Genomic DNA, 23,845 nt, shown 5'->3' on the forward strand with positions numbered 1-23,845 from the left:
GTTGTCGCGCTTGTTTGTCTTGTTTTGTTCCCTCGCTTTTTCTCACGTCGCGTAACTGTGGAGCTTGCCGAAGGTTCGTCGGGAGGTTATGGACAAGTGCGGGGAGCGCATTCCTGAGCGCAGACCGCCGAGACTCTGCGGAAGCCGAATGCTATTGTGAGACCGCCGGGATTTCGGGCCGCGACTTCGTCCATGCAAAAGCCTCGTAGCCTCCTGGGAAGACAACACGGTAGCTGAGGTCCCGATTCAGCAGGGGACCAAGACGAGCCGGGACATCACACCGTCGAGGACGGTTGTCTTCGCTTTTTGGTGGAGTCACATCACTCCGTAAGCCTTTTTCAAAATTCGGCTGTAGGTTTTCCTGGCATTCAAGCATAAGGGTTAGACCAGGAGTGTCGAATAAGAGGCCCGTGGACCTCTAGATTGCAGTCCGGCCCGCACATGTCTGCCCTTACCCATATATTTTCATTTCATAATAAGTATGTTATTACGGCGTGTCTGGTCTCAAAATTCTTTTTATTGCAATTCATCTCATGCAATCCTCAGTTATGTGTTAAAACACAGCCGTTGAACGAAAATTCTGCATTAGTGTCAAGTCTCAGTCCGATGATCAGTACAGATTTTCTTTGCTGTTTTTTTTAATACTGAGGCGAAGTGTGTGTCCTAAACTACCAATAAGAACTTATTTCAACTGGCAACGTTATATGACATTTTGTTAGAGTACCCAAACCAGAAACTTTTTCTTCTTTGTTCTTTACCGGGCGAAACAAGTTTCGTGACCGTAGCCTGGTAGCTGAGGTTAGTTGAGTCTGAGGCCCCTGATGATCGATATCAGGAGCTGGCAAGTTTCGGTCCATATGGAAGCTTCCGTTTATGGTTTACTCATGGATTTCTGGTTACAGGATGTACTTATGCTTGTCAGGCAGCGGGACACTGCAGCAAGATATTAATGACGTTCTTCTCTACGACCATTGTGTGATCCATTGCACATATACTTTTACTTGCAGTGAGCTACATTAGCTGGCACGCTTCTGGGCTTGATCTATAAAAAACTTTCAGGACGTTCTCAGACATATAAGTCCCCGTGTGTCGGTTGCATTGATAACACATATACTCAAATTGAAAAGTTTAGACACTATGAGACGCATGGAGAAAACTGGATATTCGGCCTACATCAGCAGCCTGTGTTAATTTTGCGTATCAACAACCTGCTCCAGAATGCGCCAACATCTACAGACTGAGCAGTTTTACCAAACAATGTGACAAACAGCTGGTATATTCAATTTTTTTACTTACATATTTACATTCTCTAAAATTCTGACGCGTACTGCGCTTGCTCATTCCCAAATTATTTCATCGCGAAGGCAACAGTCTGATCAGCCTCTGCGATGCCTAGCCTTAGGACGTTTTTATGTACGCATACACATTGTTCCAAACAAAAGTTGGTAAAAGATGTAGTAACTGAAGCGTTCACTGCCCTTTTGGCGCGTTTACTATCATTTGCTAAAGGTTTCCACTATAAAAATTTTAAACATTGCAGTTAATACTCTGCGGGTTGGAGTTAATGTTTAATTTATATGTGGGGTTTCACGTCCCAAAACCGCCATATGATTATGAGAGACACCGTAGTGGAGGGCTTCGGAAATTTCGGCAACCTAGGTTTTTTACCGTGCCCCAAATCTGAGCACACGGGCCGACAGCATTTTCGCTTCCATCGAAAATGCAGCTGCTGCCGCCGGGATTCAATCCCGTGACCTGATAGTCCGAACGTCGCAATAAGCGGTAGGCCAGGTACGCGACACAGCCGTTCACGATGTTTCGACAGGCCCCTCGAGAGTCGGAGATCAAGACCTGGGGTGACAAGCGGCCAATGCGATGGCTACTTTCTCCACATATCTCCTGTGCTCGACACGTGAGCCCGTTAACTGTTTGGTTCTCGTGTACGACAGCGGCGGTATAGCAGCCCTCAGGGTGTGGGCCGAAGGAGTCCACGTAGAACACACCGGGTTTTGATCCACAATAGCGGGCCAAGGGCCGGCCATTGTGGTCTTCTTTAATCATATTGTTTGGAAGAGGACGCATCTCCACTCGAATGGTAGTTCGATCTTCCGTGATGCTACGCGAGCCGATCGACGAAAGGTTCACGTTTCTACCGGGGCGCCACAGGTTTGCACATTAATTCTGACGCTGCAGTTAGGACATTCTACGCCAAGAAAGACTCAGCCACCAAGGCCACGTTAAGCCCCTATAGCGTCCCTTCGTTTTTTTTTTTTTTCGTCAGTTTCTTTTAATAATGAGGCACGATTGAGTTCCATCGCTGTTGGGCGGGCAAGGCACACGTAAAAGGGTAATAAAACGGCTTTTTTTAATCAAACTTAAATATCACTTTCGATAGGGGGCAGTAACCATCGCTCGCGTGAATGAGTGATCTACACGACGCATAAAGCGTCATCGAAACCATCACGTTTGTATGTGCACGAATGGGTGGGCTACCTTTATATTTTCCCGCGCACAATGGGCCTAACTGCGCTAAGGTGTGAAAATTAAATCGTACAAACTGGCCTTCAAGATAGGATCCAAGGTAAGGAGGGACACAGTACAGTAGCAAAAACATTCTTTGAACTACCTCAAAAGAAAAAGCCAACTTGCGAAGGACAAACAAGTATTGGTAATAAGCAACCTCCTAAATAAGACAATTGATTGCTCGAAATTGACTTTAGCAAATGCATCGACAAACCTGGTTGCACACAAACGTCACGATCACCTGAACTGTCTCAAAACCTTGAAGGACAGTTTAAGAAAACTTGTCACAAACAATATTTGCTTCGCACAGGCCTTGGTTTACGTTTACTTCTAACGTTCAAGCGATGCATAAAGAACTTGCCGTATTTGTCGTTCTGTGGAGGGTGCTATAAAAGAAATGTTTGCTGCAGTAACTATAGCATTGTGCGACTCGCTCATATCTTTTATTGGTACCGTACGCCTTTGAAAGGTTCAATGTGACAGGTTCGATACCCTTTATGTATACGCTTGCAACGATTGTAGTTAGCTATACAACTCGATATTTTACACCCACGATAAAGTTCACTTTCCTGTACACTACAGGTGTCGAGGGTTCGACACCGTACATGCTGAGACGGTAGAGGTCTCAAGCCTCGACGCCACGGCTGTTTTGAGACAATGGGGAGTTTTCGAGTAGGGGCCCCAAAAAGTTTCGGTCCCCCGAAAATTGCGTCAAGGGCACTGCGCATGCGCAATACTCAAGCTGCGTTCGGGTTGGGGACGCTATTTCTCGAATTTAGCGGGAGCCCCAAAGCCTTCCTCCAAAGTTTTGGGTCAGAGAAACATGACGGCACCCACAGAAGTGACGGCTCTCGGCCAAGACAGAGAATATGGGGAGTGTGCATAGCGCCGCAGACTCTACTCAAAAACTCCTCGCTCCTGCTTGACCCAAAGCGACCATACGCAAAGGACACTATTCGAAAACTCCCTATTATGTACTACTGCGCTATAGCACAGAAGAGTGGGTGGTTAGAGATGGGGGGAGGGGGTCAAGCCATGTCAAGCCATCTTCCTCTCGATATTCAACAATCTTGCGGGTGTCCTTTACGCTGTTTACAAACAGAGGTGCTTCCGGTTTTGTGCACCAGCGTAGCCCAGGAGCATTGGCGGGAAACGAATGTTTTAGCGAGTAACCCGCTCATTTTCAACACTTTTTGCCTGGCCAAATATATCAAAAATTTTTTATTGTAAGCTACACACAAGATTACACGAGTTAATCGTTAACTTCAAGCACCTTTCTTTTACCAGGAAGCGGGAAAAGAGTTTATCCTAACTGTGGCACAAATAAAAAGTTTTCTGCTTCAGCGTTAGAATGATAATTGAAGTAACCGGAAGTTTCTTGGGAAGCAACACATGCTGCTGCTATTGCTGTGTTGACACCGACCGAAAAGAAGAATACTGGGTGTTCTCCTCGACAATACAGACTTTCAATGAAAATGCTTTGACTGTCACGCCTCTGTCGTCATCGCAAATGAACTGAAGTGAGCCGAGGCGAGAACTTGAGTGAAGTTACTTTAACATCAGTGATTAATAAAACCTCATTGACCTTTTTTAATTATTAGATTGAGGGCAGCTTGTATTCAAAAGTTGTAGGAAGTCTGAATATATGAGATACCGCTTTTAAAGGAAATGTCGGAAAACACATGTAGTTTGAGATAGTACGAATAATCAACGTTGAGTACTCCAATTCAGGTGATAGCAAAACTCCGGGCGCGCGAGAAATGCGCCACCTGTGCAGACGGGAGAGCTGACGTGACGAGCTTTGAACACAGGCGAAGCATAACTTGGCCAGAAAAAACGGCAAGCTATTCCAAACAGGGTTTCCAGATGCTCGAAGAGAAAAAAAGCCACAAAATTAACCAAAATAGCCAGAACAGTATCCAACCAGAAGGCGTGATTTTATTGCGATAGCATTTATATGGACACTCTCAGTTGGATTTTGCCGCCGGCTTCGGTATCAGCGTTGCCGTCCCTCACTTATTATTATTATTATTATTATTATTATTATTATTATTATTATTATTATTATTATTATTTCATACTTGATTTGAATACACGGAAACACGTACATGGACACAATGGAAAGAGGGATGAGAGCAAGCTGGCAACTGCCACCTGCGTGGAGGGGCACTACGCCTGCTCACTCTCTCGGGAGTAGGCAAGAAACAGATGAAACGAAGATAAGAGGAGAGAAATAGGAAAGAAGAGACAGTAGAAAAAAAATGACGAAGACGTAGACAATTATAAGCAAAAAAAATCAAATGAAAAAATCCGACTACAAACGGGTGGTCAGGTCCGCAGAGGTCACTTGCGTCAATCGCCGCGAAATCAACATCAGATCGTATGTACAATGACGCTTTCGAAGCATTTGATGGATGCGTGGTGTCTGTACACTGGAACTATCCACACGCCATAACCGTGCATTGCTGTGAACGCTTACGCAACCCGTTAGTCTGAGCTCATCATTCCTTACACTGGTTCTCTGGCGAGCTACAACATCCGGGGAATTATTCATTGCAAGGAGAACGAGGTCAGCATGGCGCGGTCGTATACCCTGACGTTTCATTGCAGCACATGGGGACGGGGCTTGCGACAGGTGTTCATGTTGCCTTTAGTGAAGACTGTCGAGTAATGGAACGAGAGCCTCCAAAAGCTGTTGTGTGGCTAACGCTGCGGCATTTGACGACCGGCTATTGGGGATCTGACGATGTTAACAAGTATCTTAAGCATGGTGACCAGTTGAGCATCATCGCTGGATGGAGCCATTCCTGACGCCCTGTTTACAGTATTTTCTACTGCAGACACGGCCTTGGCGGAAGCTGGTTCGACGTTTTCTGAGACGTGACCTTTGAGGAGCTTGTGGCCGACGGCTTTGAAGGAAGCGCCGGCCACGATGCTGAAATCGCGCCTCCTTCCGTCGCTTCGATTCACTCTGACTGTACTATTCTTCGGACGCGCAGGCGCATGTTCAGTTGTGCCATTTCCAGCTACTCGACGGGTACTATGCCTAGGCGCCTTTTCTCGTGATACCGTCGTTTTAGCTTTTTTTTTTGGGGGGACCTTCCATTTTTTTTCTGTAGCTTAGGACACTCTTTATCTGTTGACAAGTGTTATCCATTACAGTTAGGGCAGCGAGATGCCGCACTGTCACAGAATTTTACGCTGTGATTTGCGCCACGTTCAGCACAGAACGCAACAATTGTGCAAAAACCCTGTGTATGTCCAAGCTTGAGACATTTGTGTCATTGTAGAGGCTTTGGTATGAAAAGTCGTACCCGGTACCGCACTAATCAGGCCTTTATGTGACTAGGTAGCTTTTTGCACCCGGAAAGAATCTTCCCTCACTTTGAAGAGCCAAACCTTCGAGCGTTGATGACTCTACACGGTGGCGTGCAAATGATCACACTTTTCAAAACGTCATCTGAAAGTTCCAAGTCTACATCCGCTATAACACCAGCTGTTGGATTAGCGCCCTGTGGAACAAAAGACCACGCGTATACGTATCCATATATATGAAAACGCAAGAAAGAAAAATTATGCAGGAAAAGACTCCGGCGCGTGGAATCGAACGTGAAACTCATCAGACGTAAGTGCGAGGCGTTAACCAATGAGCCACCCAGGAGCTTGTTCTTAATTATTTTTATTAACGGTTTTGCACGTGGTACAAACATCAATATAGGTCGCTATGAACAATAATATACACAACAGAAGCGATGTCAAGACAGTCACCGACTATAAGTGGTCACACTGCTTAAATTCCTTTAGGTTCACCAGGCGTTCAACCCTGGAGAGCGAATCCGGAACAAAGCCTTGTTGTTTGAGTATTTCAACGTATTGAGCAATGCTTTCGCGGAAGAGCACGTGCGCAGGACGCCTGTCAGGGTCACGGTAAAAACTGGCCAGCCCGCAATAGACAAAGGAGGCTAAGCAGCATTACAAAATCAGAAGGCAGTACAACCTCTTTTTCTACTGTTAAAAAGCTGGTACCCAGTGGATGTAAGGAAAGTTCTTTTTTTTTAGAGTTATCTGTAAAACATCCCAAGAGTAGACCTTTTCCCAACAATGCAGAAAACGTAATCTATTGTTTCCGGCTTTAGGCAGATTGAACAGTTCAAACATAACATGTAAAATCCGTTATTTTGCAAAAAAAAAAGTCTTAACTGGTAATGTGCCTGAATGTAATTTAAAGAAAGAGCTTTTTGCATTCGGCTGAATTTGCATTTCCTTAACACGCTTGAGAACATCATTGCCCTCTCTCCCGCTATTAATTAACCTACACATAGAAACCAGAAAAAACATGTCCCATATGTTCTAATGCAATTTCTTTCGCCAGTCGTCTACGTCATGGTCGTCAGTGCCGCTGAATATGGGGGGGGGTCCCGCTGATGGACCGCGCCGGAGCACACGATGGCCTGGGGAGCCATATGCGGAGAGCTTGTGGCAGATGCAGTGGTCATAGCGGCAGGTCGAGTCCGGCTTCGTAACTCCAGGATTGCGAGGAGATCCGGCAAACTCCACCAAATATAACAAAGAATTGAGACAGTCAGAACTGTTATTTCAGACGAGGTAGAAGCGTAGGCCTAGCCAGCGAAAGCAGCGACAATGTGCGGGGCGAGCGTCTCGTGCTCAGCACTGACGATGTGTTTTCCGAGCTATGCATGACCCACTACCTCTTCACTACAGTTCGAATATTTTTCTTATATGCACCGGGATCCTTGATTTCTATTTTTATCAATTTCTTAAGCGTTGTTTTGGGTTCATTATTTTTCATTCTTTCTTCATGTTTTAAAGCACTTGATCTCATTATGGATTTCATTTTAACGCTTTGCTTCAAAATTTCCCATTCCTCGCCCATTTTACAGGCGCCGATCACTTGCACGTTCTCACTTCCCTCAAACACAAAGTTATTAAAATTGTCATTCCGAAGCAGTTTAGCGTTAAACTTCCATAAATCACAACTATTTTTTTTTCTTTTTGTTTAAATCAAACGTTATATTGTGCAAGACAGTGGTCACAGAAAGAAACAGGTAAGACTAGGGAAGTACTTGCGCGTTATATATGAAACTACACTAAATACGGGAGTTGTCCCAGATTACTGCCATTTGCAAACGTCATCCCTGTTCATAAATCAAGTAATAAAAAGTTTGTCGATAATTACAGGCCTATTTCGCTAACAGCATTTTGCTGTAAATTATTTGAACATATCATATACAGTGAAACAATTAAATACCTTGAGTCAATCAACTTCCTCACTCCATCTGAGCATGTTTTCAGTAATGGACGTTCATGCGTAACTCAACTACTCTAATTCGATATTACATCGCACAATCTATAGACAGTGGCGCTCAAGTACATGCAGTGTTCCTTGATTTCGGTAAAGCCTTCGATATCGTCCCACATAATCTGTGGGAATTTGCAATGCTGTCTGCAAACATAAACCTTAAAGTTATTACTTGGATAAAGAACTACTTAAACGATCGCCAGTAGAGCGTAGTGCTCAAAATCATCTGCGGGAACGGTCACGTCCGATGTGCCACAGGGGAGCGTCCTTTGCTTTTCCAGATTTATATTAATAGCATAGTTGGTGGTATTAATTCTCCCATTAAGTTGTTCGCAGATGATTGTGTAGTGTTTAGAGAGATTCAATTGCACAAGGATGCTGAAATTCCGCAATATGATCTGCGCCAAATATCAGCATGGTGTCAGAAATGAAAAATGAGTCTAAACGTCCGTAAATGTTGCTGTGTATCATTCACTAATCGTATTTGTGAACTAGACACAACATACGAAATAAATATTTTAATGATTAGCAATGAATCCTATAATAAATATTTGGGCGTCAATTTTCTCAACAATTTCAGGTGGAATAGGCACATTAATATAACCGTGACAAAGGCGGGATCCTATACTACTTCATACGTAGAAATTTTGATTGATTTGTGGGGTTTAACTTCCCAAAACCATACGTAGAAATTTTGAACAAGCTTCACAGAACGTTAAACCCTTTATCTCATGTATGTGAGACCTATTCTAGATTATGTTTGTGTATTATGTGATCCCCATAAGCAATGCTTGATTGACACAATGGAAAAGTTCCAAACCAAGCAGCCAGATTTGTTAGCAACAACTATAATTCTTTTGCAAGCATCACAGAAATGAAACGAACATTGAAATGGGAGCCACTGGTGGTAAGGAGGCAGAAACTATGACTTAAAATTCTTCATTGTATTTATTACAATAGAAATGCCATCAACCCTCTTGATTATATGCTCGCACGAACGTACGTCTTAAATTAACGAGTCCATTCACGAAAAATATTGGAATACTCCTACAAAACCCACTTTTTCAGTAGTTATTTTTTCGTAAATACAATACAGGAATGGAACGGTCTACCAGATGATATCGTCAATGAAACTGATAATGAATCTTTTTTTTTTTTTGCTTTCTTGTAACAACGCCTACAATATCGCTACGTCTAATGCCACTAAGAATGGTTTGTTGTCTCGAAGCGTGTGGGTGTTTACAAATGCATGATTGTGACCTTGGTTGTGACGTTGTTTGTAATTTGTGCCTTTCACCATTATTCGAGTGTTTTTTTTTTCTTAAAATATCTTGAGTGTAGTTGTATCTATTGTATCGATTGCAAACGATGTAGTGAAATTACTTATGTGTACCTTCCCTACGTAATGCCTTACTGCGATGCAGGTAAAGTGTAAATAAATAAATAAATAAATAAATAAATAAATAAATAAATAAATAAATAAATAAATAAATAAATAAATAAATAAATAAATAAATAAGCAAGCTATTGATTTTAGCTACCGCCACCCCTTCCATGTATATCCTATCAATACGTGTGTGACTGGTTCCCAGAAAATGCGTAGAACGATCTGGCATTTCCAATAAGAATGCTGGAATGAAGGAAGCCAATCTTTTAAAATCTGTTCAAGCTTTCGTGATAAGTCGTGTACTATACGTTGCCTCTTATCTTAAATTGGGTAAAGCAGAGAAAGATAAAATTGAAGCCATTATAAGGAAAGGCAACAAAACTGCACTAGGGCTTCCTTCGAACACCTCTACGGTTGAACTTCTCCAGCTGGGCGTCTCCAACACTTTAGATGAGCTAACAGAAGCCGCCACGATGTCACAGCACCAGAGACTTTTGAGAACTTCAAGGAAAATTACGGAGCGCTTGGGATTCGAGCCAACGGAGTGTTCCAGACAGACAGCTAGCACACCTAAAGCAACTAGGGCCAGACTAAAAATTGCACCCCTGCCGAAAAAAATGGCAGCATATCTACGGGGTGAGTGATGGAGAGTGGGGCGAAGCATCCGTCCGTCCATTCGTTCTTGCTTCCGTCCATCCATGCGTCCATCTGTGTGACCGTTCGTGCGTCCATCCACCCATCCATGCGTGTGTATGTTCGTGCGTCCGTCCCTGGGTTCGTCCATGCATCCACCCCTGCATACATCCATGCGTCCATCCGTCCATGCAGCCATCCGTGCGTCCGTCCATGCATCTGTCTGTGTGTCCGTTCATCCATTTAGTCAACACTCCAAGTACCACCATCTCGCATCTTTTCATCATATTCCGCATATAAAAGCACCACCATCCAGCGGACATTCCAAGGACTAAAGGAAAGGTGGCACACGCACACTTTCTTACGGCTTGCGCTTCATGTCTACTCCCCGCCTTTAACCATCTCGAGTTCATGGTATATACTAGTTCACTGTATTCAAGGCATTGCGGCCCAACGCTCGCTAAACCTTTCTAAAACCAAGCAGGTTACTCCCAGTGAGTATAACGTAGCAACCCTTTCTTGTCAGATAGTGCTCAATGTACATGCCAATGGCTGCTAATGGGAAATGAGAGATAGAAGAATTCGGCTGTTAGTTAACGCGCACGCTGCAAATTTTTTATTGTTCAACAACGCACAGGAGAAACCTCCCATCGGCACCACCTTGCAGGTCAAAGCGTAGCACATGTTACGTACTACGACAAGGGACGAACGGGTGCGGCAATAAGGAGCTTCGCCCCTAAAACGTGCATCCGGTGTTCCACGAAGGCAGACTCAATGCAAGAGCTGTAGCCCTGCAGGCGAGACTTGATCCAGCGTGATTTACACGGACGCTACAGAGCACGAAAGAAGGGGAGCATACACAGTGTTAGTCGTTCGCGAGAGCGGGGACCTGGTCTCGTGCTGCACCTCTAAGAACACAATCACCACAGAGGCAGAAGAACGTGTGACTGCTTTGACAATAACACAAAAAGGCATACTAGTGATTGTTAGCAACTCTAAGTCTGCCATGAAAAACTATGATATGGGCAGTATTTCTGCTACAGCCGCCAAAATTCTAAGACAAGGACCAGTACGCGCAGAACAAATCTCACCGATATGGTCCCCGGCCCATCAAGGTCTGAAGGGGAATGAGAAGGCGCACGCGATCGCCAAGGGCTCACTTTCCAGTCGATCGCCACTGACTCGCCGCCTACGCTCGAGCAACCTCTCTCCACAAGAGACGAACTACGAACGTTTCAGAAAATCACCACACGTTATAAATTACACCGTGAGATCTTTCCAGAGGTAGCTAAACAGCTGAACAAAAAGAAGGAAATTATGTGGCGAAAATTGCAAACCGGGGTGTTTCCCTCACCTGTAGAGTAAATGGCACCCGCAGTAGCACTGCAGGTTTAGTGCACGAGGTTTAAACCTGCCCTTCCTACAATGACCTAAATAGAAACGTAGAATCCTCGGAAGCCTTATTACACAGCCACAACGCCGAAGAACAGTGTCAAGTGATCGGTCTCGTCCTGACCGCTGCCGAGTCCCAAGGGATTCCAGCCGATGGCTAGGGGGATGATCGCGGGCAGAGGCCGCAGCCCCCTCCCCCGTCATTCTAGACAAGTGCATATAAACGTTACTTCTCTCTCTGTCCGATTCCACGTTTGGCGCATAGGCACGTGACGCGTCATTCGATTTCGCTCGTACTATAAAATCACAAATCACTATTCTGCCGGATTCACAAGAGAAGTGGCTTTGAACAATCAATCCCGAAACCTTTTTCACAAAAAGCACACAACCGGCGGAAGTTGCATTTGCGTGACTAACTACGGCATAATATTTAGACATAAACCGCAGTATTACGCTCTGGATCTCCTCCTCACATTCCATTTTTTTCTCCAGCACGGGCGGCACATTTGAGCCTGCTTTTTCTCGGAGGCCAAACCTCGGACATTTAATTTTAAAGGGCCACTCACCAGGTCCCATACAAAATTTTAGTTAGACCGTAGAAGTTGTTGGGTGTCCGATGAGGAACATTTTGCCACAAAAAATTTCTTACTCGGTTCATTACGAACTGAGAAAACACTTGGTAGTTGCCGCTGTTCTGTCTTCTCTCCTGCTCTTCCTGCTTCTCGTTATATTTTTTGCGCCTCAGTATTCTGCACCAAGTATGCACCAACTAGCCCAAAAACAAGTCCTTTTGGAATACCTTTCTCGTACAGTGGGCTCCGGTTCCCTTTGGATCGGACATACTATATCTTCAAGTCTCCCTGATGCGTACACAATGTGTCAGAACATCGTGGCGGCAACATGCCAAGAGCGTTATCTAGGACTTCGCATTAGAAAAGGAATCACGCCCCGGGAAGTCACTTCACTCTTCGGCGCCGTTATTCCTTCGTGGGGCCATATTAGAAGAATGGTCAAGATTTGGCGTTCTGAGCTGGGCTGCCAAGTGAGGTTGTTTAATGACATTCTCAGGTGCCTGTGCCACATCAATTTTCCTACATGGGTGGCTACCAAGAAGCTAAAGGACTACCGCAAGGTGCTGAGTACTGCCATTGAAAGCACGTGGAGCTGTATGCTATCCCGTCTGCTGAGGAGTATGACCAAGACTTCTACCAAAAAAAAAGACCACACCGAGAGGCTAAGAATTACCGGGGATACCAACGTTGATGATAATATAGTATATTTCCTCCATAAGGGCCCTAAATATGGCCTAGAGCCTAAAGTTGCGGCACAGGACCTTCTTGCGTGGAATCGGCAATTAGCAAGGAAGGCGCCACAAGAACAACGTGAACGCTGCCTGCTGGAAGGCGTTGACAGTGTATACACAAGGCTGCCCTGAAAGCTGATTCTAGGCGACAAGTGTGGTGTTGCAACGTGTAGTGACATATTTTAGAGACAATGAACTCTGTCTGATGCTTTCAGATAAGGAAGGTGGGTTTGTGGCCTTATCCAGGAACACCTATAATGAAAAAACTAGAGAAACTATCAACAAGAACTTCAAGCCTGTAAAAGTGAGGCTATCTAAAGTCAAGAGAAATGTTGTCTCTTTGTGTGAAGAAATTGGGTGCGAATCTTTGGCTAAACAGATAAGCCAAAGCAAAAAGGATTCCCTTACTGCTTTCTTCAGTGCTAAGATGCATAAAGCCGACGTACCTTTCCGCACCATCATTAGTGAGCGTGGAACTTGGCAATATCAGGTTAGCAGTTTTTTGCTCAAAGCCCTAAAACTTCTTGAAGTTCATGACCCTTTCTTGACAAAAAATTCTGATGAAGTATTTGGGTTTTTCCGAGGAAACCATGAAATAGGCAACCTTTTTTCCGTAGATGTAAGTGACCTTTTTTACTCGGTTCCGCATCCGGAGCTACTTCGGGTAGTTAAGCAGTGCATAGAAGATAGTGGCGAAGCCACCTTTGTGTATAAAACGGAGATGTCCGCTAATTTTGTTGCCCTCTTAGAAGCTTATCTCAACCACACTTTCGTTTCTTTTGAACATGGCATGTTTTTACAGAGGAAGGGCATTTGCATTGGGCCACGGGTAGCGCCGACTTTATGTGACGTCTTTTTATCATCCTTTGACCACGCACTACAAAGTGTTTTTACTTCATCTCATCCACATGTTCTTAAAGTATTTAGATATGTAGATGATTTTTTAGTTGTTATTGACAATAGATTCCCCTTTCCTTTTTCTGTGATGGTTGAGCAGGCTTTAGATGCTTTTAGAGCAAATGCTAAAGGGCTCACGTTTACTAATGAACTTCCGGAAGATGGCTCCTTGCAGTTTTTGGACCTTAACCTGATAATTTTGGCTGGTCACGTATGCTGTGCGTACCTCCCTCGGAGTAAGAAGTAGTTGTTACTTTACGATTCAGCGCATTCAAAGACTGTGAAGCGCGGAATCGCTCTACTTTGCTTAGAGTTGGCACTACGCAGATCGTGTGAGCATGTTATGCAAGCTAGCTTTATGCGTCAACTTCTAAGGCTTTCCAAGGCCGGCTACCCTCAGTCCGTAGTTAGTGCCGTGGTGGAATCCTTGCTGCAGAGGGTGAAAGGCAGAGTGTCGAATGCAAATGCGCGCCCGAAGGCGAGAGAGTGGGTTAAGCCTGAGGTAGTCCCGTATATACACCACGTGAGCCATAACCTCAAGAAGGTGGCTTCCCGTTATGGTGTTCCGGTTGTTTTTTCAGCTCCCATCAAACTTGCTCAATTGTGCCCACGTATCACATGCGATGAGCAAAAGGGCTGTCAGAAGCAGCACACAAGACTTTTTAGGCGCTGTGCACAAGGCGTGGTATATGGGACTCCCCTAGGCGGTGGCAAGTTTTATATCGGTTTGATTTATATGTGAGGTTTAACGTCCTAAAACCACTATATGATTATGAGAGACGCCGTAGTGGAGGGCTCCGGAAATTTAGACCACCTGGGGTTCTTTAACGTGCACCCAAATCTGAGCACACGGGCCTAAGTTCTATATCGGTCGAACGGGGCGTTGCATTAATGACAGACTGAGGGAGCATGCCAATTGTTTAGGCAAAAGTGAGCATGCGCATCTTCCAGCGCACTGTAAAGCCTGCGGATGTGTGCCATTGTTTGAAAGGACGGTGATTCTTGGTAGGAGCAAAAAACAAACAGCTAGAGAGCTCTTGGAAGCCTATTACATCAAAAAGAAAGGGCCCGATTGTATCAGTGATACATCTATTGTGTTGTACGCAACAGAAATGCATTTTTTTGGATAACTTAGTGCCTTGTTCATGACGCTGTGCGATGTTTGTTGGTTGTGCACGCGTGCGCGGTTTTGTCTACTTTCCAGTGCGTTTCCTAGACGGTCATTAAACAGTTGGTAGTTGGCGTTGTTCTGTCTTCTCTCCTGCTCTTCCTACTTCACGTTATGTTTTTTGCGCCTCAGTCTTCTGCACCGATCAAGAGGTCACGCGCGCATTACGTGCCGGAACAAGCCCGACCCCCGTGCGCGCGAGCGACGTGTTTTTTTTTTTTTTCATCGTTGTTTTGAGGTCTACTGCCTGTTTCTGTCTGCGGGATGGTTTGGAAATGCTGGCTTATAGAAGTGGTAGAATTCGCAACGTCCACGGTCACAGCGAGCTGAGTGCTTGCTGTCATATTGAAAAGCGTGTGGCGCCGTCTGTTGCAAGCGCGGCGAAGCAACACTCTCAACAGCCATGCGAGAAGACGCTCTGCAAATCAAACGCGAGACTTCACAACTTGAGTCCGGCTGTAAGCATGTTTCGCGCTGTTCCTGTGCTGTATTTTATGCCGATTTCGTAAACGTCGAGGAGACCTTTCTCGAGAGCCCGGAATGTCTGCAGCACGTGCATTAGAGACTACGGGAGCAGCTTCATTAGGCACGTACTATTGCAAATGAAAGAAACGCGAACAGCGAAAAGCGTTGCTTTCGACTCAGTCGAACTGCGGCGTGCCTTGGCTGTGACAAGGCAGAGTTTGTGCTGTAAGCCGGCGTCAACGTAGCGCTAGAATCTGGTTCCAACTTACGCTCACACACCACAAGTGTATCAATTGCCAGTCCTGCCGGGCACTCGGGACACACACGCGCTACAAAAGTGCCAGCCAGAACAAGATATTAAAATGCTACGGTGACGCCGGCCGAAATCACTTGTAGATTCGCCTAGTGACAGCCAAAGCATGTCGCAGTTCGACCGAGTCGAAAGTCATGCTTTCCGCTCCGTTCACGCATCGCGATAGTAGGCCGTTGCAGTTTTACTAAACATGCGCGAGTCGTAAAACGTATATCCAATTATTGACATGCGGTCTGCGAAAGAGTACGGCGGCAATAGTTTTGTGCCTCATACTACAGGCATACTGCACGCAAATCGCTGCTGTAAAGCGAAACAGCTGGCGTCGCGCTTGAATAAACGCAATAAGTATACTTACTTGTACACTTCACTGGGCTCGTAGTTTTCCCCGCTGATTGCGATTATATCCTAAAGCGGCGGAACTCGGCTTTTTTCGTTGTGGACGGAAATCTGTGCAATCGCAAAACACCGCACCGGCACGATGCTCTGCGCTGCGAACTTAACGGGTAGTGCTCAGCAATCTCTTCCTCTTGCGCTGGTTGTTGTCGCATCAGCGCAGTGGTTTCCAGCTGACGTTTTATAAGCGGGCGCAGCGTGAACAGGCGCTTTTTCGCATTTTAAACTCCCATAGCCACTACTTTCCACGCGAGCGAGGCGCGCCTTGGCCGTTGCAAACAAATTATGGCGTCTCTGGGAGCGAGGCTATACCACCAAAGGCGCCTGGTAGCGAGATAGGCGCGCTCTCGTCTATGGGTGGCGCGGCATGCAATCCAAGATTATGGAGCCTACATACGCCGCGCCGCGCCTACGACGAAGGCGCGGCGTATGTAGGCTCCCTATCCAAGATGACTGTGAAGGGATGATCAACCGGTGAACTCGCATAGAAAAAAATAAGACGCACGGACGTACTTGCCGTGCCGCTTTCATCAGATGAACCCTTGATCGTCAAACGAATGTATATCGGACGCAAAGTACTTTCCCAAACTATAGGAACTGCTGAATGTTCGCTACCTCATTTCTTGTCGCAGTGAAAAGGGTGGTGTTGTCAGCTGATCATCGGTGTATCTACCATGCTTTGCGTAATCCTGTTTGTGCAACAGAAAACTGCGCGAACTAGAATTCACGCATGTACTCAACGGCAATCCGAGATAATTGCCGAGCCTGCCTGGCGGATTTGCCGCAGTAGTAGGCCTCAAGCGAGTAGTGTGCCGTCGTGGCTGCACAGAACCGAATGTTTACCGTAGCGATGGTTTGCAAATATATTACGCCGTCGTCATTAATTGTGCTTTAAGTATCATGAAAATAAGGGTTGCAGCGCAAGCACGAAGGTGCTAGAAAAAACGAGAAACGAAAGGCGAGGCAAGAAAAGCAAAGAGGACAGACAACACGAGCGCTTACTACCAACTGATTTTATTTTTCGCGGCACACATGATAATATATACAACAGGCAATCTATTAACAGCAAACGTGAGCAACGTGACAAATTCTGGGGCACGGTCTGATGAATAGAAGGTACAATCATAAAATGGCTAATCCTTATCTAAAAGCGCAAACTCTTTGTCATGCAAGGCCACCGAAGGTTGGCTCACGCATCCGTCACCATGTTTTCTAATAAAATACGCCTCAGCTATATCACGAGTTACTTTGTCCATGTGGCGTATCAGCACACTCACGCCCGGAAATCGAGGCTGGCACCCGCAGCTTTTACGGTGCAAAACAAGGTTTGAACTTATTCCTTTGCATAACTCGTTCATATGCTCTCCCAACGTTTTATTAATGCACCACCCGGTTCGGCATATATAACAACGACCGCACGATAAAGGAAGCATGTAGACAACACCAACTGTGCAATCTAGAAATTTATTTATGTATTTTACGGTGCATGTCCAACTTTTTGTGGTGATTCGAATGAGGCACTCATCCGTCATTCCGCAAATCTGGCCTACTTTGCACAGGGCTGATAAAACTACATCCACACCATATCTCGAGCCGACCTTTTTCAAACCATGAGTTATATTGTTGAAGTAAGGAATGACAGCAACTCTTTTTTGCTCTTTGTTTCTTTCTGCCTTTTCTTGTTTTTGTTTGATTTTCTGCAGCAAAGTTTCGCACACTGGAAATTACAGATTTTGGAAATCCCGCTGACAGAAGTCTGTTAATCTGCATTGTTGTTACACTAGCAGTCATCTTGTGTAGGCATGACTTAGACAAGCCAGCACTTACAGCCGACGAAGCGATAGCTCTCTTGACAAGTTTCCTGTGGCTGGAAGCATAGTTTAACAAGGGTTTAACACTTCGTAGTTGGTATTCCCAGCATACGTCATTTGAAAACAATGTAATATTAATATCTAAGAACCTCAACGATTCCTGTTGGGGAACTTCGCAAGTGAAGTCTAGCCCACCCCCATGCGTTTTCAAAGCGCTCATTACAAGTTCAGCCGGGTTTTTCTTATTCGTTACGGAAGGCTGCAGAAAAATTAAATAGTCGTCCACATATCTGAAGGCAATTTGTACCAAATCTATGAGTTTTTCATTGAGGATCGTGTCAACTTTGGCAAAAAAAATGTCGCTCAGAACCGGGGCGACCCTTGACCCAATGCAGACTCCCTTACGTTGTCTATAAAGAGACCCGCTCCACGAAACAAAAGTGGAATTCAAGTAGAAAAGCAAAAGTTCCATGAAAGAATTAGCACTGATGCCGCTTTCATTAATGAACAATTCTTCATGATTATCCTTGGTTACACAATCTCTAACATAATTTAACAATGCGCTCTGAGGAATGGAGTAATACAACTCTACAACGTCGATACTTAAAACAGGGCACTCAATTGGGTTATGATCCTTGTGGTATCTGACAACTTCTTGCGAATTACGGACGCGGTAGGGGTCATCAAAAACTAAACTAGATAGATGTTTCTACAATAACCTCCCAAGGATATTTGCAGTAGTAGAGAAGAACGTAGATATTAACAGTAAACTGTAGTCAACGCATTTTATCTGCCGATTATTGACTCAGACCACGTGCAACGAAGCGCTGTTGCGTGTATTTGTATACGCGCCGCAGACCGCCAATCCACACTCACGCGGGGCAGTGCTGCCACCTATAGCCCGATCTCGCCACAAATAGGGTATTGATTGATTGGTTGGTATGTAGTGTTTAACGTCCCAAAACCACCATATGATTTTGATCATGATAGACGCCAGAGTGGAGGGCTCCGGAAATTTCGACCACATGCATGGGGTTCTTTACCGTGAATCCAAATCTGAGCTCACGGGCCTACGACATTTCCGCCTCCATCGGAAATGCAGCCGCCAAAGCCGGAATTTGGTTCCGCGATCTGCGAATCAGCAGCTGAGTACCTTACCCACAAAACCACCGTAGTGGGGCTCGAATAGGGACTCGCTCGAACATTTCCATGCAAAAACACAGTATGTAAGACAACGCGTCATGTTAACAGGTGAGGCAGAATCACTTGATACTCTTAGTTGACCTGCTACCGCGGCCCTTAAGGGCCACTGTCACCGCTTCGACGGAGCCCTGCATCCAGCGTCCGTTCCCTACCATGGCCGAAAGCAGAATACCTGAGCCACCGAGGAGTTCGTTCTTAAACGTTTAAACGGCAAGCTATTTATATCTACCACTTACCGCTGTTGATGGGCATCTCAGGGGGAAACTATAGCGTTTTCAGCATTACCAGTAAGATGGCGCAATGAGCGCGCGTAGTCACATCGTCACGACGCGGTGGAGAGCGCTTGCATCTCCCACGCGCAGTTTGCCTCGTGGAGAGCAGGGGGCCGACGTACAGGGGCCTTAGGCCGACGCGCACTCGCGCGCCCTCATCTCACGGTGGGGAAAATCGTACGTCTTGGCTGGCCCTCGGCCTTGAGCGGAACGATTTTGTTGTAGTTACCGGGCGCACAAAGGTCACTTCAATCGTTGCACGGTCTCCATTTGGGAAAAGAGCACGCTTTTCAGACACAGCGAACTAACAACTGAAACGCTTATTCGTGTCAACTGTACCTGAGAGTACGTTTCGTGCATAATTTGTGCGGGAGAAACGCGGGGAACTTTTCGATCTGCTTTCCTTTGTGCACGTGAACCTCCAATTTGTTGCTATCACGTTCATTGCTTCACCTTTGCGGCAAAGCTGTGACTTCTTTATTTTGGAGCCAGAAAATTAGCCAAAAATGATTTCAGTTTAGTCGCATTACCACCACCTTCCAATGCTTAAACATCTCTGCAATGTTTATCACATCAAAACAGAGTAAAAGAAAACATTATATGACTTCCCGGAGGAGGCATGGAGACTTGCAAATTGGCAGTCAATACTGTTCAGACAGTCCAATGCACATAATCAAGTTCACTTTTGTCAGCATGCCCCGCGGAACTGTTAATGTAGATTGAGCAAGTACTACGTATTTCAGAGTAACTGAAACGCAGTTTTTAATCACGTTAACCTAGAGCGTGTAACACATAGAGCATGTATGTAGTCTAAATTTGATCCTGATGATCGCGAGAATTTTGTGCGACATTTGATTCCTTAAGTCGCTTTTTGTAAGACGCACAACAAAAAACACTCGCTCCGCCTCTGCACTCGATTTAGAGAAAACAAATTTCATTGCCCTGTCTGCAATGTCTTGCATAGGACTAGCACCTAATACGTACCACTAGGTTTATATTTCGACCCAGAATTCGGTTGCTGGCATGTCGGCACTCACCTCCTCGATTTGACAAAGGAGCTGTAGTTGCTCCTCGATGGAGGCTCGCGGCAGCCAAATGTATACCTCTTGTGGCAAGGTTTTCAAAACGTTCATCGTATTCGGCCCCATAACAGAATAGGCAATGTGCAGTCTGCAGCTAGAGTCTCTGGAAAAACAAGGCTGGCTGGGCTCTTAGCATGCAAATGTTTTTTTCTTTTATTGCGTCTGTGTTCACAAATCACCAAACACAGACGAATTCTCTTAAGCAATGCATGCTGTGCATCGTGCGCGTACACAGTGATAAAACACGGGCCTATCATTTCCAAACAAGTAAAATAGAACAATCGGCATAAAAAACGTCATGGCTGAGAAGTGCTGCAGCGTCAGCAGTGAAAATGTTAATTCAGAATGAAAAATGACTGAAAAAAAACAGCAAGATGCATGCCCTTTCCGCAAGGCTATCTATGAGCGGCAAGCATCCACTTTTCGCCAACGTTCGCCTAGCTTGGCGCCATCTCAGAAGATGAGTGCGTGAGGCGGCTACATAAAAAGCCTCAACGAGTCCCCCGCCGGCAACGTGCTGCCTAACCTACTCGAGTACCATTAATTATGTGACACCATGGTGACTGGAGCGCGTTTTGGGCGCAGACAGTTGCTTCTTGTATACTGAGTAAAAAATGCGATTACAACGAGGGAGCCGCAGCCGGAAGTGTGAATGAACACTGAATTTTTTACAGTTTCGCTTGGTTTTAGCGAATATTGCGAGGCACGGCTTTATTCGAGTCTATCTCACGCTCACACACGTTGATGATGATATAGACAGATGAGCAAATTGTACAAATGATGATGATATGTTTAGATGACAAAGAAAAGTCAGCAACTGCGCTCACGGCCGTTGATGTCAGCGCCAGAATCAACAGCCAAAATATAGCCAAGTAGCCAACGTCTATTTTTTTTGTCACGCAGCTTTTGAGTTGCCAAGCTGTCGTGAAGTAGCCAAATCTGGCAACCCTAATCCCGAATACCCAGCCGTTCCCTATATTCTTTGCGTTTATTGCATAATCTCCCGTGGTTGAGTGTGGTGTTTGTTATTTTTAACCATTCTTTCTCCTCATTTTTCTTTCCTTACCTTTCAAGTCCTTTTCCCCAGGGCTGGGTAGCAAACCGGAAATTTTCTTCTGTTTAACCTCCCTGCCTTTCCCTCAGCCTTATTTTCTATCTCTCTGCGTAATCTATCTATCTATCTATCTATCTATCTATCTATCTATCTATCTATCTATCTATCTATCTATCTATCTATCTATCTATCTATGCGAAAGGCATTATGACTTTGAGAGACAGGCGGAAAGATTTTCCGCAGAAGTAGACCAAGAATGCTAACGCAATAAATATTGTTGCAAAGTTCATACCCTCACTACTATTTCCATGCGCAGAGCCATGCGGAGACGCCCGACCCGTGACAAGGCCTGAGTCGACGAGCTTCTATAGAGCACCAAGATAACAATCAAGCGAGTCACGGCACGGCTTCTGTATAAACGACAGGAATCGACAGCCATGAAGTTTGCCGTCTTTCTGGCGCCGACCGTAGTGTCTTTGACGCTGCTGCTAAACCGGGTGACGTGCCAGCAGCCTGAATGCAACTTGAAAAGTTGCGAAAAGCAGTGCATGTCACTCCAAGCCTGGCGGTGGAGTTGCGAAGTGGAAGGCTGCCTTTGTACGTTTGAGCTAAACGACGCGAAAGGTCTGTGCAGTAAAGGTTGCGGAAGCGGTGGTAATGCAAACGAGCGTGACAAGAAAAAGAAGGATCAAGATCATGAGTACAATGTTGACGACGATTTCTACGACACTTTTTACGACGACCACCATGATAGCGGCTCAAGAGAAACCGGAAGACCTCCTGGAGGTCAAGGAGGCGGCAAAAAAACCACAAATACTCCCGGTCAGTAGGAAAAATTTCGATTTCTTTCGTTATGGTTAAAGTAGCACAACTCAAACCCCGAAACGTACACGACGAGCGCTTGCTCGCACCTGAAAGATTTATTAAGGAAAACTTAAAAAGAAAGAAAACTAAAACAAAGCCTTGGATTTCACTAAGTGCTTTTTGAGTCTTCGTCAACGTGATGCTCAACTTCACGTCCTTAAGAGCATCCACATTGTATTTTCTCAGTAGACAAAGCCTACTTTAACAAAATTCAAGAATGCCTAGCTTCTTCCAGCAACGCAAGTAGCACCTTTGATTTTGACGACATGAGCAAAACATGGCTTCGGTTGCTGAAGAATATTTGCGCAGTTAGAAATTTGACTCAACCATTGGTTAGCCCCGAATTGGTTATGTACTTGCTACTCTACCAATTTTATCCTTAGGCTCACAAAATGTTCTTCGAGCATAGACTCACCCGGCCTCATGGCTAGATCTGACTCCGAATGAGTCAACTCATGGGCCAGTTAGTATTTGGAATCAGCATTTCCAATCATGGTTGGAATCCTCTGCGATATCACACGTAATATGTGCTCTTCGCCAGTCCTGGCACAGTATCTTCGAACGTTAGCAATTAAGACTCGAAAAGAAGTAAGATCATTTTTTTAACTATATGACGACATAAAATATATTTTCATCAAGAACTTCCTGAAAAGAGTTGGCGGCTAGGGCGGAGTTCAAGGCACGTCTTATTATTAACATAATAAGTCATTCCCGCTTCTGATCTATAAAAGTTGAAATGGTGCATCAACGATAGTGCTTTTTAATACGTGAGAGTAGACGTGACCATAGACGTGAATCTGGGTCAGGCTGAGAGTAATGGTGAAGATGAGAGAGCGGAATGAAAATATTAAATCCAAAAAAAGAAAAATGGCTACAACATGACTCCGCTACGTGGTCGCCGTCCCTACTACGGGACACCGCATCACGAGGCCCCGACTCGCGCCGGTCACACCACAGTCCGTTGGGACCCCAGCGAGGAGCACTTGAGGAGGGCAGTCTCTCGTTATTGGTAGATAGGAGTCGTCAAGAAACTTAAATGCGATGTTTGAAAGATAAATTTCCGAGGGGGAATACTAAAATGTGGCATCCCAACCTGAGCGCAAGGAAGGGTCTGACGCCCCATGATCTACACCAATGAAATACATGAAATGACAAAGTGTGAGGCAAATTTTTTTCTTTAAATCGTCGAAATGCACGCTCGAGTAAATTAACACACTAGTTATGTCATGTAGGTGGCGGTAAGAAGGGCAACGGCACAAACAAGCGTCCAGGAGGCGGTGGGAAGCCAACAAAGTGGCCAGGACAGGGTGGCAGGCCACCTGGCGGTGATAAGGGCCAAGTCACGATACCTGGTGGAGATTACGACGAGTTTGATGAGACGCTAAGTACCCCCTACTACAGTACAACCTACAACACACCGAGTGTCCCCGGATACGTTACTACCGACAGCAGCAGCCTGCCGTCTTCCAGCGAAGACGACTATGGTCAGAAGGGGTACGGCCAGATGGACTATGGTCAAAAGAACTACGGAGCCAGGGCGTATCTCAGTCTGCTGCCCCGGAAGGCGCTGAAACCGATGAAAGGAAGAAGCGGTGTCAGCAAGGGCGGCAAGATACACATGCCGTTCGTCGTCAAGAGCCTGAGCAAGCCATTATCCCCGAAGCAGGTGATGGAACAACTCAAGCAGCAGAAGGGAAACATCCCCATGAGGAAGATCCAGGATTTCCTGAAGAAGGGTGGGCGTTAATAAAACTGCTACTCGTTG

The 23,845-nt window shown here is 45.4% G+C and overlaps 1 protein-coding gene across 1 annotated transcript; it reads left to right on the forward strand.

Annotated features, from left to right (window-relative positions):
• Positions 1–23,845, forward strand: LOC119179798 (uncharacterized). Its single transcript, XM_037430917.2, has 3 exons — positions 1–327; positions 21,533–22,038; positions 23,313–23,845. The coding sequence occupies exons 2-3, from the start codon at positions 21,654–21,656 to the stop codon at positions 23,825–23,827; spliced, it is 900 nt and encodes a 299-aa protein (XP_037286814.2). The 5' UTR covers positions 1–327; positions 21,533–21,653; the 3' UTR covers positions 23,828–23,845.

This window comes from Rhipicephalus microplus, chromosome 7 (genome assembly GCF_043290135.1).
Source record: "Rhipicephalus microplus isolate Deutch F79 chromosome 7, USDA_Rmic, whole genome shotgun sequence".
Taxonomy (NCBI): domain Eukaryota; kingdom Metazoa; phylum Arthropoda; class Arachnida; order Ixodida; family Ixodidae; genus Rhipicephalus; species Rhipicephalus microplus.